General features: G+C 43.8%; 1 protein-coding gene across 9 annotated transcripts in view; it reads left to right on the forward strand.

The window, feature by feature from the left end:
• LOC105907393 (actin-binding LIM protein 3) overlaps positions 1-13,350 on the forward strand; it is a 70,022-nt gene that overhangs the window by 7,550 nt on the left and 49,122 nt on the right. For 8 of the 9 annotated variants that reach the window (XM_031571673.2, XM_031571676.2, XM_031571669.2 and 5 more), the window contains exon 2: positions 7,083-7,253. In XM_031571673.2, the coding sequence (XP_031427533.1) occupies positions 7,083-7,253 (171 nt within the window). The remainder of the gene's footprint in view (positions 1-7,082; positions 7,254-13,350) is intronic. The other variant, XM_031571670.2, reaches the window with a different exon arrangement.

Below are 13,350 nucleotides of genomic sequence, written 5' to 3' on the forward strand. Positions count from 1 at the left end.
CTGGAATCCTGCATTCCCCCTTTGAAAACAAATAGGCAGGAAGTCAAGTAGTATTTCTCCAATGTTACTGACCCTGGTCGATTTTGGGTGAATGGCCAATTATTAATATTACTGAAACAAGATACATGACAACAATCCAGCTCCAGCTAAATATTGCCAGACTGCCTAAAATGATATCGTTTTCTGACATATGACTAAAACTGTGAGCATCGACTATGTTGTTATTGGCTTTGTAGGTAGGAATAGAGCTGTAGTGGTGTGCTCATTTCATCCAAAGAGGATTTGTTTTTAAAAACACACACACACAAACACACTCATACACACACACACACACACTAACAAGCACACACACACACTCATACACACACACACACACTAACAAGCACACACACACACACACTTGAAACACTCACAGTGAAAAATCCTGAGCCAGGCCTGTCATCTCCAATCTTCACATCTAGGCGCATCCTCTTGGACATTAATCTTCATGGCAACGTTACGATGACAGTAAAATTAGCAGCAGATTCTTCTACTAATTGCTCTTATTTCCCTCGTGGCTGAGTCTCACTGAAGAGTAGATTTCTCCGTCTTAGTCGATGCTCTCTGTCTAGGGACGGACCCAACATTAGTATGGAATATACACAGATACATATATATTTATAGCTGTTGAAGTGTTCTAACTAGACCCAACGTTAGTATGGAATATACATAGATACATATATATTTATAGCTGTTGAAGTGTTCTAACTAGATCCAATGTTGGTATGGATTATACACACATACATATAAATTAGTGCTGTCAAACGATTAAAATATTTTATCGCGATTAATCGCATTTATGTCATAGTTAACTCAAAATGAATCGCGATTAATCGCAAATTTTTATCTATTCTTAATGTCCCTTAATTTATTTATTTTTTCCATCATTTTATTTTTATTTTAATGCCCTTATCAACATGGAAAAGTGGATTGGCTTGCTTTTATTTTATTGAAAACCAACATTGCCAAACAGGGCGGTACAAAATAAAATTATAAAGTGCACATTTCACATTTCGGGGACTTAGCCTATAGTGCAGTTAAACCATGGCTTAATATTGTTTTTTTTTTCAAGTTTGCTGGGAACATAGCAGTCAGGCCTCTTATTTCAGAAACAATGAACCATAACAGTTAGGTTACCAATAAAAGGTAAGCCTACTACTTCTTTGCTTTCAGCCAGCTGCCTGTTGACATTTTCAGACAACAGTGAAGCTTGCTTCTTTTGCACAACACAACTTTTAAAAGTAAACTTTCCATTCAGAAGCTTTCTATCATCCATTTCGCCGTATGGCGCTCACCATTCACTCAAACCGTAACGTTAGCCTACTAAACAGTTTGCGAGGCCAAAAAGAACGTTAATCTAAAAAAAATCGCGTTAATCTTGCGATAAAAAAATTAACGGCATTAAAATGGGTTTGCGTTAAGGCCGTTAATAACGCGTTAAACTGACAGCACTAATATAAATGTATAGCTGTTGAAGTGTTCTAACTAGACCCCACAATCCATAGCAGTACTCAAGGCTTGTTTATGTTAATGTCGTCATGGAATAAGTCTCTTATCCGTTAATACGCGGAGTGCGAATGAAAGACTTCTCCTTATCTAAGATGGATTTCCCTAGCCCCCCAGAGAGAATCACAACTGTGTGATCTTCTCCTGACACCCGGCCCGTGTCCTCCTCCCATCTCTGAGTCGCACTCGTGTCTCGGACAGGGAAGTCGAGAGAGTTCTAGTCCCCTGTGAGAGCTCTCGAGTCTCTAGATTGTCTCCCAAGTACAGTGAACACTTGGAAAGTGTAGTGAACATGAAATCCTTTTCAGCTCAGAGAACACCAGACCGTCGAAACCAAAACCTTGATGTTCTCTGCACCACAAGCTCCACTCTCCACTATGCTTTGGCCTCTCAATACACACTGAGGGCTAATAAAGTGGCAGCAGAGTGGCCATCTTTGGACCCTCGCCAGGCTCCTCTCGCTTATTTATGAATCCGCCTTTGAAATGGTCCTTTAGATGGTCTCAAGGGCTCGCCCTGCTCTGCGGTCATCTAACAGCACCTTTTATTGGTGATGATTTAGATCTGCTATTAGTTATGTGTGGGTCAACAAGCCAGTTTCTCCACAGAATACCCTAGAGAATAGGCTTCAATGGGTCAATGCGGTTCTTTTTTCTATAACTTCTCTCTTGTTGGGGCTCGTAAAGAGACCTCTTCGATATTCCCCAGTCTTCTTGACCTTTAATCCTTTCATTTACTCACGGTGTGTTAGTGCGGAGGGGACTCTGCCTGGAGTTCATGTGGGCATGCTGCCTTACCTCAGGCTTTGAAAGGGCCCTTGGTGATGAACTGAGGCAAAATCCCTCTTGATCCTCCGAAAGTAGGGAGCTTTTAAGAACCATTATTAATGAATGACAATAATCACCCAGACAGATGGCAAACAGCACAGTCTGCCATGATAGGTCTATTTATACCATCTTATTTACATCACTGTGTGTGTGTGTGTGTGTGTGTGTGTGTGTGTGTGTGTGTCGGCGTGTTGCTCTGTTCTTCTCGTGCGCCCTCAGAGCCACTCCTGCAGGCTCTCATCTTTAATTTTGCTCATTTATCTCCCATGGCACAGCTTTCACAAGTTCACCATCTCTCCCCACTGCTGGCCATCTTGATCTTCTTTCACAAGTTCACCATCTCTCCCCACTGCTGGCCATCTTGATCTTCTTTCACAAGTTCACCATCTCTCCCCACTGCTGGCCATCTTGATCTTCTTTCACAAGTTCACCATCTCTCCCCACTGCTGGCCATCTTGATCTTCTTTCACAAGTTCACCATCTCTCCCCACTGCTGGCCATCTTGATCTTCTTTCACAAGTTCACCATCTCTCCCCACTGCTGGCCTTCTTGATCTTCTTTCACAAGTTCACCATCTCTCCCCACTGCTGGCCTTCTTGATCTTCTTTCACAAGTTCACCATCTTTCCCCACTACTGGCCTTCTTGATCTTCTTTCACAAGTTCACCATCTCTCCCCACTGCTGGCCTTCTTGATCTTGCAAGCCTTTTGGGGCGGGACTTGTGTGTGAGAACTCAGGACTCTGACTCTGGCGCCTTCTCTCACTATCACATGTCTGACTACGCACTCGCACTCACACTCATACTCGCTCTTCACCACAGAGGCTGTTACGTTTGACTTCTCCTCAATTCTGTGAGTGCGCTCCGAAAATCTGCTAGCTGCCTCCGAGACATATATGCCTTCCCCTTCTGATGTTTGAGTTGTATGTTGGATATGGACTGCTCCGAGACATATATGTCTTGCTCTTCTGATGTTTAAGCTGTATGTTGGATATGGCCTGCAGGTGGATGTTCAGAAGAGCCTGCAACTCTGGTGAGCTCATGTTGTGGTGCTGCCACAGCTCACTCCTGGCTCTATGTGCTCTCTCTGTCTGGAGCTCCATTGCTGGCTTCTTCTGGCACTGATTGTGTTTGGTTGGCTTTAAGCATGACAGGTCAGAAGACACAGCCCACAAAGTGTGGAGCTAAAAACACAGACTAATAATACAAAATCGGCATTTATTGAAAAGAAAAATGTAAATACTTAAACATACTTTTTTTTACATAGGGTTAATGCATAGCTTGATATGACACTGTTGGCAGTTACATAACATTGTTGAATTTTTACATTATTCTGTAGTCAAACGGTACAACATTTCAATGTTGTTGCTGGATGACTTCAATGAATATTATGTTCATTTCGTACTTTGCTAATGGAAAAAGAAAGTTCTGTTAACTGTGGGTTCATTAACAAAGGAAAGTTCCAGATGAATGAGCATAAGATAATGCATGTTTGCCAAGGTCTCTGATGAACAGTATGAATCACCTTGTGACTGGAAACAAAGTTGTAGAATGTATTACGTTGTAAATTGTTGTTGGTGTTGGGAGTTATATGCGATTGTGAATTTTTTTTACATAATTAACATTTATCTTTTGTCAGAATGGGCTTGGATTTGTTTAATGTTGTGTTGATTTTAGGTCATTTTTAATATATGAAAAGTATATGTTGTAAAGTAATTGTGTTCACAAGTAGATGTTTATACCACATAGAACAAACCCAATTGTTTTTTTTTTATTATTCATCAGCATGTGATTTCTCAATGAGGGAAGGAATATCAAATCAATACTTTTTTTAAGGAATTGCTCCTTTATAACAGCACACAAAATTCTCTGTTGAGAAAATTTACTCTTAAAATGCATTGGAGATGTAAATAGTGATTTTTATACCTTGAAAATGCAGTTCCATTGAAGTCACTGAGAAAAAACAAACTTAGAAATTGGTATATAGTTTGACTATGGAACAACGTTCCTTAGTATGTCACGATTTCACAATCCCACCTAACTGCCAACACTGCCATATCAAGCTTTGAACTTATATGAACAATGTATTTATGCATTTTTACCATTTGAATCGTATTTAGACCTAATGATAATGTATTTCATTTTTATTTGTCTTATTGAGAAGTGGTCCTTTGTTTTGTTTGCCCTGATGTCAATATAGTTATATAGTAGATTGAAAATAAAAATAATATTCATTAAAGTCGTTGAGCGATGAAGTTGACATTTGGATAGAATAAAGACGTAGGTCACCAAGTGTACTAAATGCATCCTGTTCATCCTCAAGTAATTGTCAACACTGACATTTCACCCTTTATATTTACACAAGATTTGGGCAATTTTATTTCTTGTGTCATTCTAGACCTTCACCACAGCTCCAAACTGCAATTTATTTGGTATTATGATGATTATAAGGTTTTCAGATTTTAAGGGATTAGGCATAGAATGACCCAATAAAGAGCAAATGTAACAACCTTCATAATCAGTTTGGTTGTTAGAATGTTGTTGTCACCCTTGATAATCAGTTTGGTTGTTGGAATGTTGTTGTCAACCTTCATAATCAGTTTGGTTGTTAGAATGTTGTTGAATGTTCCGTGGGATTCCCCTTCTTCTTGTCTTCCCCCATGTCAGGCCACGCCCCCGTTCAGAGATGCATTGCCCCTCCCATCAAACCCCTTCCATGCCAAAACAGAGATCAAGTTGACATTGAAAAGTACTGACATCGAACAGTCTGCGTTAAAAAAAAAACACACACACTGAAAAAGGCTGACAAGAAGAAACAAAGAGAAGATTGTCATTGAAAAGGCACATGAGAATAAACAAAAACATCAAAATGAACAAAACAATAAGATGACAAATTATGGTCAAGAAGGATCAAGTGTGTTACATTTGTTCTTTATTGGAAGCTTGGATTAATGTAATGACTCTTTTCAGTGCTTCAAGTGTTCCAATAACAATGTTCTATTCATTATTTTTATTTTTAATCAACATACATTTTTTCAATGCCAATTTTAAAGTCCCTGTTTTTGATCCATAGCAAAGTGTGTTGTAGAAATGAGGTGAGCAGTGTCCATCACAGAGAAATGCACCATTGCAGATTCCATGACGAGCCCTCATGGCAAAGGTTAGAAGCATTCTGGGTGCGGGGGCAAAATACAGTACAAAGAATACCTACAGATACGCGTGTGTGTGTTTGTTTCTGTGTAATCAATGAACTGATTATGCATGTGTCCACTGAAGCACTGAATTGCTTTGTTACTGTAATTAACAAACTGTGCTGGCTGTTTAACCATAGCTGTGGAAGTAGATTTTGTTGTTGTTTTTTAAACTTGAACCTTCGGCTCCGTATAAACTCACCTCTATTGTGCCACTGGATTGCCTTTGTTCTGGTAATCTTTCCCTCTGGCTGCTTTGTCACGCACACTTTCATTTTTATGAGTTGCATTCTGCTTAATCAGGGAGTATTATGACACAATAGATTTTGGGGGCCACTCCTGTGCCGTCCACCACCGTGGACCTGCCAGCTTTGTGTGCGAGAACAATGGAACGGGTGATACACGATAAAAAGCTTCCTGCTGGTGCAGATGTGCATGGGCAGCAAAATTGAGCAAAAGCATCAAATCAAGACCTCTGAAAGAATACAAGTTGTCTTTCCCCTTATTATTTTGGGTGACGATCCAGTAACTGCAAGCGTGACGCTCACTGGCTGATTTAATTGCACAGCGCAAATGGAGTATCCATAAACAATAATATGCCCTCCGTGGGCCCCATTGGAGATGTGCTCATATGCTCTGGTCACATATCATGCTCTTTTGGGTTTAACTCACAGATGTTACCCATGAAAATAAATGGATTATGGTAGCCCGTGCTGGCAGTGATGGGTTGAGTCTGTGTCTGCGCGGGGCGTCTGCCGCCCGCCCTTCTGCCGCCTCTTGTCTGCGGGCCATGTAGTCCCTGGCCCCCTGCCCTGCTGCACGCTCGGCAGATTGCCCCTCAGGGTTGTTTGTGGGTGCAGATGTTTCTGAATGGCGCGGTCGGGTGGCAGCTGTAGCATGTAAATTTGGGTGGCAGGGCGAAAAAAGACGTAGAGACGCTCTGACAGCCATACCAGCACCTGGTATTTTTATGACGAGTGTAATTTCTCTCTTTTCTTATGGAGAGTGGATTAGCGGCAGAGGCATCACTGTATTGTCTTCCTCTCAGGGGTGGGAAAAGGATCTGTATGTTTGGACGGTCCTCCCATTCAAGTCTGCCCTGCCACACTAAAACGCATGAATAGCATCATCTGGTCACAGTGCCTTGAGACACTTTGTGGTTGAATAGCCTTGAATCTGACAGCTGGTTGCTGCTTCTGCTCCTGAGTGTACCATGCTTGGCGTGTGCACAATCACCTTGAAGCCTGATCTTTTGCCTGTTGGAGTCACGGTGGAAAGTGGTTGTGCAGTAGTTCTTCACTGTCCCTGTCCCCGTGGCTTTGTTTATTCTCTGTGAAGAACTTCTGGTAGACGCTTTAATGCATAATGTTAGCCCCTCCGAGGATCGCATCGCTTTAAGCTTGAATGAAGTGAAAGGCACGAATGAGCTTCTTTGGCTGCGTGATGGATGATGGTGTATTATTTATGCAGGGTGACGTGAGTTGGTTACCCATGTCTGTGTGTCTCCTCTCTCTTCTCCAGCAGGTCCTTACCATCCCAGCTCCTACAGCAGCAGCAGCAGCGCCGGCGGCGGCAGCGGCAGAGGCCCTGGCTCCTCGGCCATCCGCTGTCACCGCTGCAGGGAGGTCTGCAAGGGCGAGGTGGTGCGTGTCCAAAACGTCCATTTCCACGTCAAGTGCTTCACGTGTCAAGGTAAGATGGCTTCCTGTGACCAGTGGTGGTGAAAGGGGCGGCCTGTGCAGCAAAGTGGACAGTCCTGTGTGGGTCTAATCATCTGGTCCCTAATGCTTACATGGCATGTAGTATCAAGCATGTTGTGATCACTGGCTGATATCAGTAGCAGCATCAGTAGCGTATCTGGTCCCACAGAGTGTCTCAGTGAGGCAGAGCATTGGGACAGACCAGCAGTGACCCACACCATCAGTCTGGGGAAGGGGAAGAGCCCTGCGACTGATTGGACAATTCAATCTTGGGTTTTCTCTCTCATTCTCACCCAAAAAGGGTCGCTCCTCAGAACGCTCTCATGCATTGTATGCGGTCTTATTCAAACAGGAATGTGAGGGTGTCATGCTGGGAATTTCCCATTTTTTGCTTTTGTTTTTTATAAACATGAGATTTGGAATTACACTTGACACAATGACAGTTAAGCTTGCATTCTTGTTATTGTGCAATGAATGCATTTAGAAACAAATGGCCATAGGCTTCTCATATTTTTGCAGTGGTTTGCATATATTTAGGAGGGTTAGATGTCACAAATACCTGGGCACAGCCGTGTCCTGTTAGCACAGAGATGATTCTGAGGAGAAGAGATTGGTTGGCCACTTAGCCTTCTTTTGTCTGCCTCCAAACTGGTGGGGCTCACGTGGCCTTGTTTATTATGCAAGCTGTTGCTGTGGTAACCGTGTTAAGGGGCAACCTTCCTTGGGTGGTGGTTACACTCAGTGAGCAACAACCAATAGGAACCCTCTCCACAAGCCCTGAAGCACTGTAATAGGTGGGCTTTTTCTCTCCATCTCTCCCTCTCTCTCGCTCCCGCTTTTTCTATCCCTATCATTTCATCTGTCTCTCTCTCTCTCGCTCTCTCGCTCTCTCTCTCTCTCTCTCTCTCTCGCTCTCACTCACTCTGTCTCCCTCACCCCTGCTTATTCTCAGTCTTGTGCTCCCTGATAGGCTTGTTATTTCCCATGAGCTAGAATTTAGATATATTATATCTGGAAAGAAAAATGTCTACGAAGTGATGATCGTGAGCATCAGATATCCTCCCTCTAGGAGGAATACATCTGTGTTGGATTCTAGAATAGGTGCCAAACACAATGGGAAGGAAGAAGCCCTTATCACCGCCTGGACTGTGTGCAGTAATGTGGTGCAGTACAGATTAGACCATTACACACACTGCTGACCTACCTGCTCCACCCCTCGGTCTCTGTTAAGAGCTCCAGGGCTAAATGTGTGCTCTCCTACAGGCCGTGTGTGTGTGTGTGTGTGTGTGTGTGTGTGTGTGTGTGTGTGTGTGTGTGTGTGTGTGTGTGTGTGTGTGTGAGAGAGAGATATTCAGTTTGTCTGCCTCTCAGAACAGATGTACTCCTCCACTTGTGTGCTCTCATGTCCCTGGGCAGGGCATTCCAGAAATATCTGGCCAGTCTGACATGCACCTCCTCACCTGTGATTCTTCTGGCGCTCGCCGCTCGCACTTCCCCTTCCACTGACGCCAGGTTGAACTCACTACAAGGAGTTCACACGGAGAAACATTTAATTATCCCCCCCCCCCACCTCAGCCTCGCACCCCTTCGACTGGCATGAGGGCATTTGGGGGTAGTCTGTTTGGAGAGTGGCACTGGCTGTTTATACCCCCACCCCCAACCTTTCCATAAATGCCATCCACTCGTATGATGTCCTTTTGACACTTTGGTGAGATGGTGGCACCACACGCTGTAGAGCCCATAGAGGTGTGGATGCGTCCGTGCCAAGATGCCAATAAAGAATCTCTGTGGAGTGAGGCCCCCTGTCCAGCCGGGCATGAAATCATGTTCTCTCCCGAAACAAAAAGCCATTGATTGAGTCCCGTGGCTGTTGAACATGTGTTTGTCCCATATGAGGAGGACAAGGGGGGGGGGGGGGGGGGAGAAATGCACAGAGGAATTCTATTTCAGCAGGTTCCCCCTGAGAACTGGGTGAGAACTGGGGACCCCCAATCCAAAAACCCCCACTGTGTGTATGAGTGTATGCGAATAGTAACGACGTACAGCATTCGGTAACAGATCAGCTGGTCTAAGTCAGACGCGGAGTGTAACCAGTGCAGATAATGATCAGCCTCAGATGCAGGCTGACTGTGGCGGGAGAGAGAGAGTACTCCCTCTTGGCAGCACGGCCAACAAGACACTTAATGTGATGTTGTCAACTTTTCCCAAACTTTGAATTTCATACGTTTAAAAAAAAGTCAGCTGTTAGAATGCATTTGATGACTGTTTTTATTGCATGTTGAAATAGTACAGTTGAGCAGAATCTTGGTTGGTGTGTTATTTTTTTTCTGTGCAGCTTCGATTTCCCAATACTACAGCAGCTGTTACCAGCAGAACACAAGCAATTGATCAACTAATGCATATGTGCATCCTGGTCAATATGTGTGTGTGTGCAAAGACACCGTAGCAGTGTATTTATCATCATGTTAGCTTGCATTCCATGATTTGGTGCTCAGCATGACGGTTCTCTGCGCAGTCCCAGCCTTGAAAAGAAAAGGCTGCAGAGGGAGGAGGAAAATATCCATGATAAGATAAATTCTGTATTTATTTTGGGGTTTACAATTGCTCTGTAAATCTAGATATCCTGTTCAACTTAGTATGATTTATACATTTTGGACAGTAGACAATGTTTTAATAGGCATACTGTAATCACTTAATTATATCGATTCAGAATTTTTTTGCTTAATTAAGGGGTAATGACTCCCCCCCCCCCCCAGGAGTTGACATTCTGCTTTCACGGCACTTCCTTGAAGTTTAAGTGCAGTAATAAATTAGCTTGTCTGTTTCTGTATCCTCAAATGGTCTGTCCACTCTGTGTTCCCAGTGTGTGCACACACCACTCCTATCTGATCCAACACAATGCACAACTGTTAGGACAACAAAGCCATCTTTTGTCAGAAGCAATGATGGAAAATTTAGCAAATGTGCTTGGCCCTTCTCCAGGCCCCGGGTAGCCCAGGCCCCACTGCATTCTCTGAGTGCACTGATAAAACAATAGAGATGGGGGGGGGGGAGTGGCAGCTTCAGCCATGGGTGCCCTTGCTCTCCTCTTGTGGAAATGTCAGGGAAGGAGGAGAAGAGGAGTGCCTGCTGGGTGTTTCTCGCCACAACAGAGGCCGCTCCTTCCCTCACTCCCTCAGTCCCTCGCTCCCTCAGGCTACGGGGCGGCCGCAGTTGAAGGCGTCTGTCCACCCGGAAAAAAAAGAGTAGATAAATAAGCACAAGAGAGCAGACGACTACTGAAATAGATCTGCGCAGCCTGTGGCTTGTGAATTTCGGTCTACATAAAACAGATTTCAAGCTGAAAGCACACGGAGCACATTGCACTCACAGACTCATATTCTACCAAACAAACAACTCCCCCTCTCTGTTTCAGCCTCTCTCTCTCTCTCTCTCTCTCTCTCTCTCTGGTGGAAACAAGAATAATGGTGGAGTACACGCTCTACCAGCAAACGGAGAACGTGGCTCAGCTCAGGGAGAAATGGTCTGTAATGGATGGGATCATTTCCATTAATGGCTTTGGGAGGCTTGTTTTCAACTGGTGAAATAGACTGATTATTTTCAATGGTATTTCAGTGGTTTTCAAATGGTGTTTTAAATAAAGGGTTTCCAATATCAAAAAGTGTCTAATAAATTGACCAACTACAGAGCCTTGTCTCCCTGCTGCCTTTTGGAAGTTTACTAAAAGACTCGACACGGATACCCTTTGACAAAAAGTGTCTCTCTCTACTGTTTATTTTGTCCATACATCACAATTCCACACATATGCTAAGCACATAGGTTTTCGGACTGTACAGAAGAGGCACTTGACACAAATTACTCTTGTATCGGTTGGCGCAGTGTAACTGACCTTATGTATCACTATGGGTGAGTTCATATTCTGAACAGCCACTTGATTAAGGAGATAAGAGGCAGATTCATACAGAAACAGACCAGGGTTCCCTATGTTGTAGCCATACGCATACGTACATAGATAGATGGAGTATTCGTGTGAATCCTGTGTCTGTTTCTGCAGTTAGTCAATCCTCTCGACTCCAGATGAATTCCATCTTCGGATGTCTGGTTATTAAGTATACCCTGTCAGGAAATTTCCCCCTGAAAATGTTGACCCTATGATTTTATTCTGTTTATGAAGATTGAACTGCTGATGTCACTACTGCTGTTGCTAATTTTTGGTAAGAACCACAGACTGACATGGCTGTTCATTTCAGACAGATTGTGCACTACCTCCACTGAGCCATAACATTTAATGCTTTTATTTATCTGATCTCTCAGCATAGCTCAGGTATTGCTAAAGCACCAAATCATATCTTAGTATTGCATTGTAAGCACCATTAACTCCTCCATGTGCCAACCATGCTTTACTGAATCATACTCTGAATTATATATCTTTAATTAACTCGCTTTACACTTCCATGCCCTGATCCTTCAGAGGGCAGATGCATGTGATGGATACGGTGGCCTGAGCCCTGAGACTCAGTGGCCTGCTTCATGTCCGTGGGCATGTCTGTCTTTGGAGCCGCTGTTGCTGGTGGCTGGGGAGGGTCACTGGAGAGTGTATTTAAGTCATTGTTGCCTCTCCACTGACTGATCTGGTATATTTTCTATCCGCTCTCCTCTGCCGTAATGGCTACAGGCCCTGAGGTAACAATTCTGAGCCAGTTTCTAATTTCCAGGGTGCTGCTTTCTCTCACCGGTTCATCTCAAATTCAAATTCAAATTAAATTTCAAATTCTGTCTCTGTCTCTGCCTCTGCCTCTGCCTCTGTGTCTCCCTCTCTCTCTCTCGCTTTCTATTTTTCTCTCACAGTCCTGTCCACCCATAATTGCTTTGCTAAATGCCTAATGCACTTCGGCACCATAGCATCTCTTTGATAGGCCTGATAAAGCCAAAGTTAAGCCATTCTAGTGCCTAGTCATAAAGCATGGCATCCTACTCCAGCAGTATTAGGTGACAGTCATACTGGATTTACTTAAAGCTAAACTAAGGCTCCAGCAAACCCCTACACACAGTCCCTGCCTGCAGTGGAAAGAGACTTGCTCTCCAGCTTTCCCCCCGCATCATTTCCCCTCCGTCTGGCTGCCGCTCTTCCCACAAAATGAGAAAAGCACAAAGTATTCCAAAGAGATCCTGTCCCAAATTGTTCCGGCATGTTCCTCCTCTCTCTTGCCTTTGTTGTTCTCTCTCTCTCACTCTCTCACTCTTGTTTTTGCCACACTTCGACTAGTGTTATTTTTTTTCCCTGGGTACTGAACGGATGTGGATTGTTTGTTAATGTGGCATTGCTTTTCCCTGTCTTCCGAGAGAGCTTTGATGAGGTACACCAAACAGATCGTCTGTTAAATGATACATTAGAGCTGAGTTATTCTTTATAACCCACCTGGCTGTTCCCGCTGGAAACAGACAGTACAACCAAAATTGTCTGGATTTCCCTCCATATAAATGATTGTTCATGGTGCTGTAGATATACTGTAAACAGTGCTGATAAAAATAACAGAAATTGAAATTGAAAACAGAATAATAGAAATGGATCTTAGGATATGTTTGCAGTAGATTCCTATTACGTATTCTCTACTCCTTTCAGTAGGATAGTAATGGTTTGAGCCTGCTGCTGGGGTGGGCAGATTAATCTCGACGTTCAAAAATCATAAATGTGCTATGTGATCAGCTTTGGCCCTGTACTCCAGCTCCTGTAAATAATAGTTTACCCAAGCTGAATAATACAGAGCGAGCCATTTAAGAGGCTGCCTCAGGGCACTGTGATTAAAAGCAGACTCAAACACTTAATGCTAGGCTAATGGTGGCAGGCTCAGAGGGGAGCTGTCGGGGTGCCCTGAGTTATTGGCTCTCTGGAAACTTCCAGAAGGAAAAAAATAAGCCACTTTGGGTGGCTCAGTGCTGAGAGGCTTTTGGCTCTCGGAGGAATGCTGTCCATGGTTGTGGCATGTAAGAATGTGTGAGGGAGAACTCTGTGTTGGATTCACGGCAAAGCCTGGCTATGGCTGTGGCCTGCCATAGGTTCACTCAGAGTTGGGGGGGGTCACTCTGTC

This window comes from Clupea harengus, chromosome 8 (assembly GCF_900700415.2).
Source record: "Clupea harengus chromosome 8, Ch_v2.0.2, whole genome shotgun sequence".
NCBI classification, from domain to species: Eukaryota; Metazoa; Chordata; class Actinopteri; order Clupeiformes; family Clupeidae; genus Clupea; species Clupea harengus.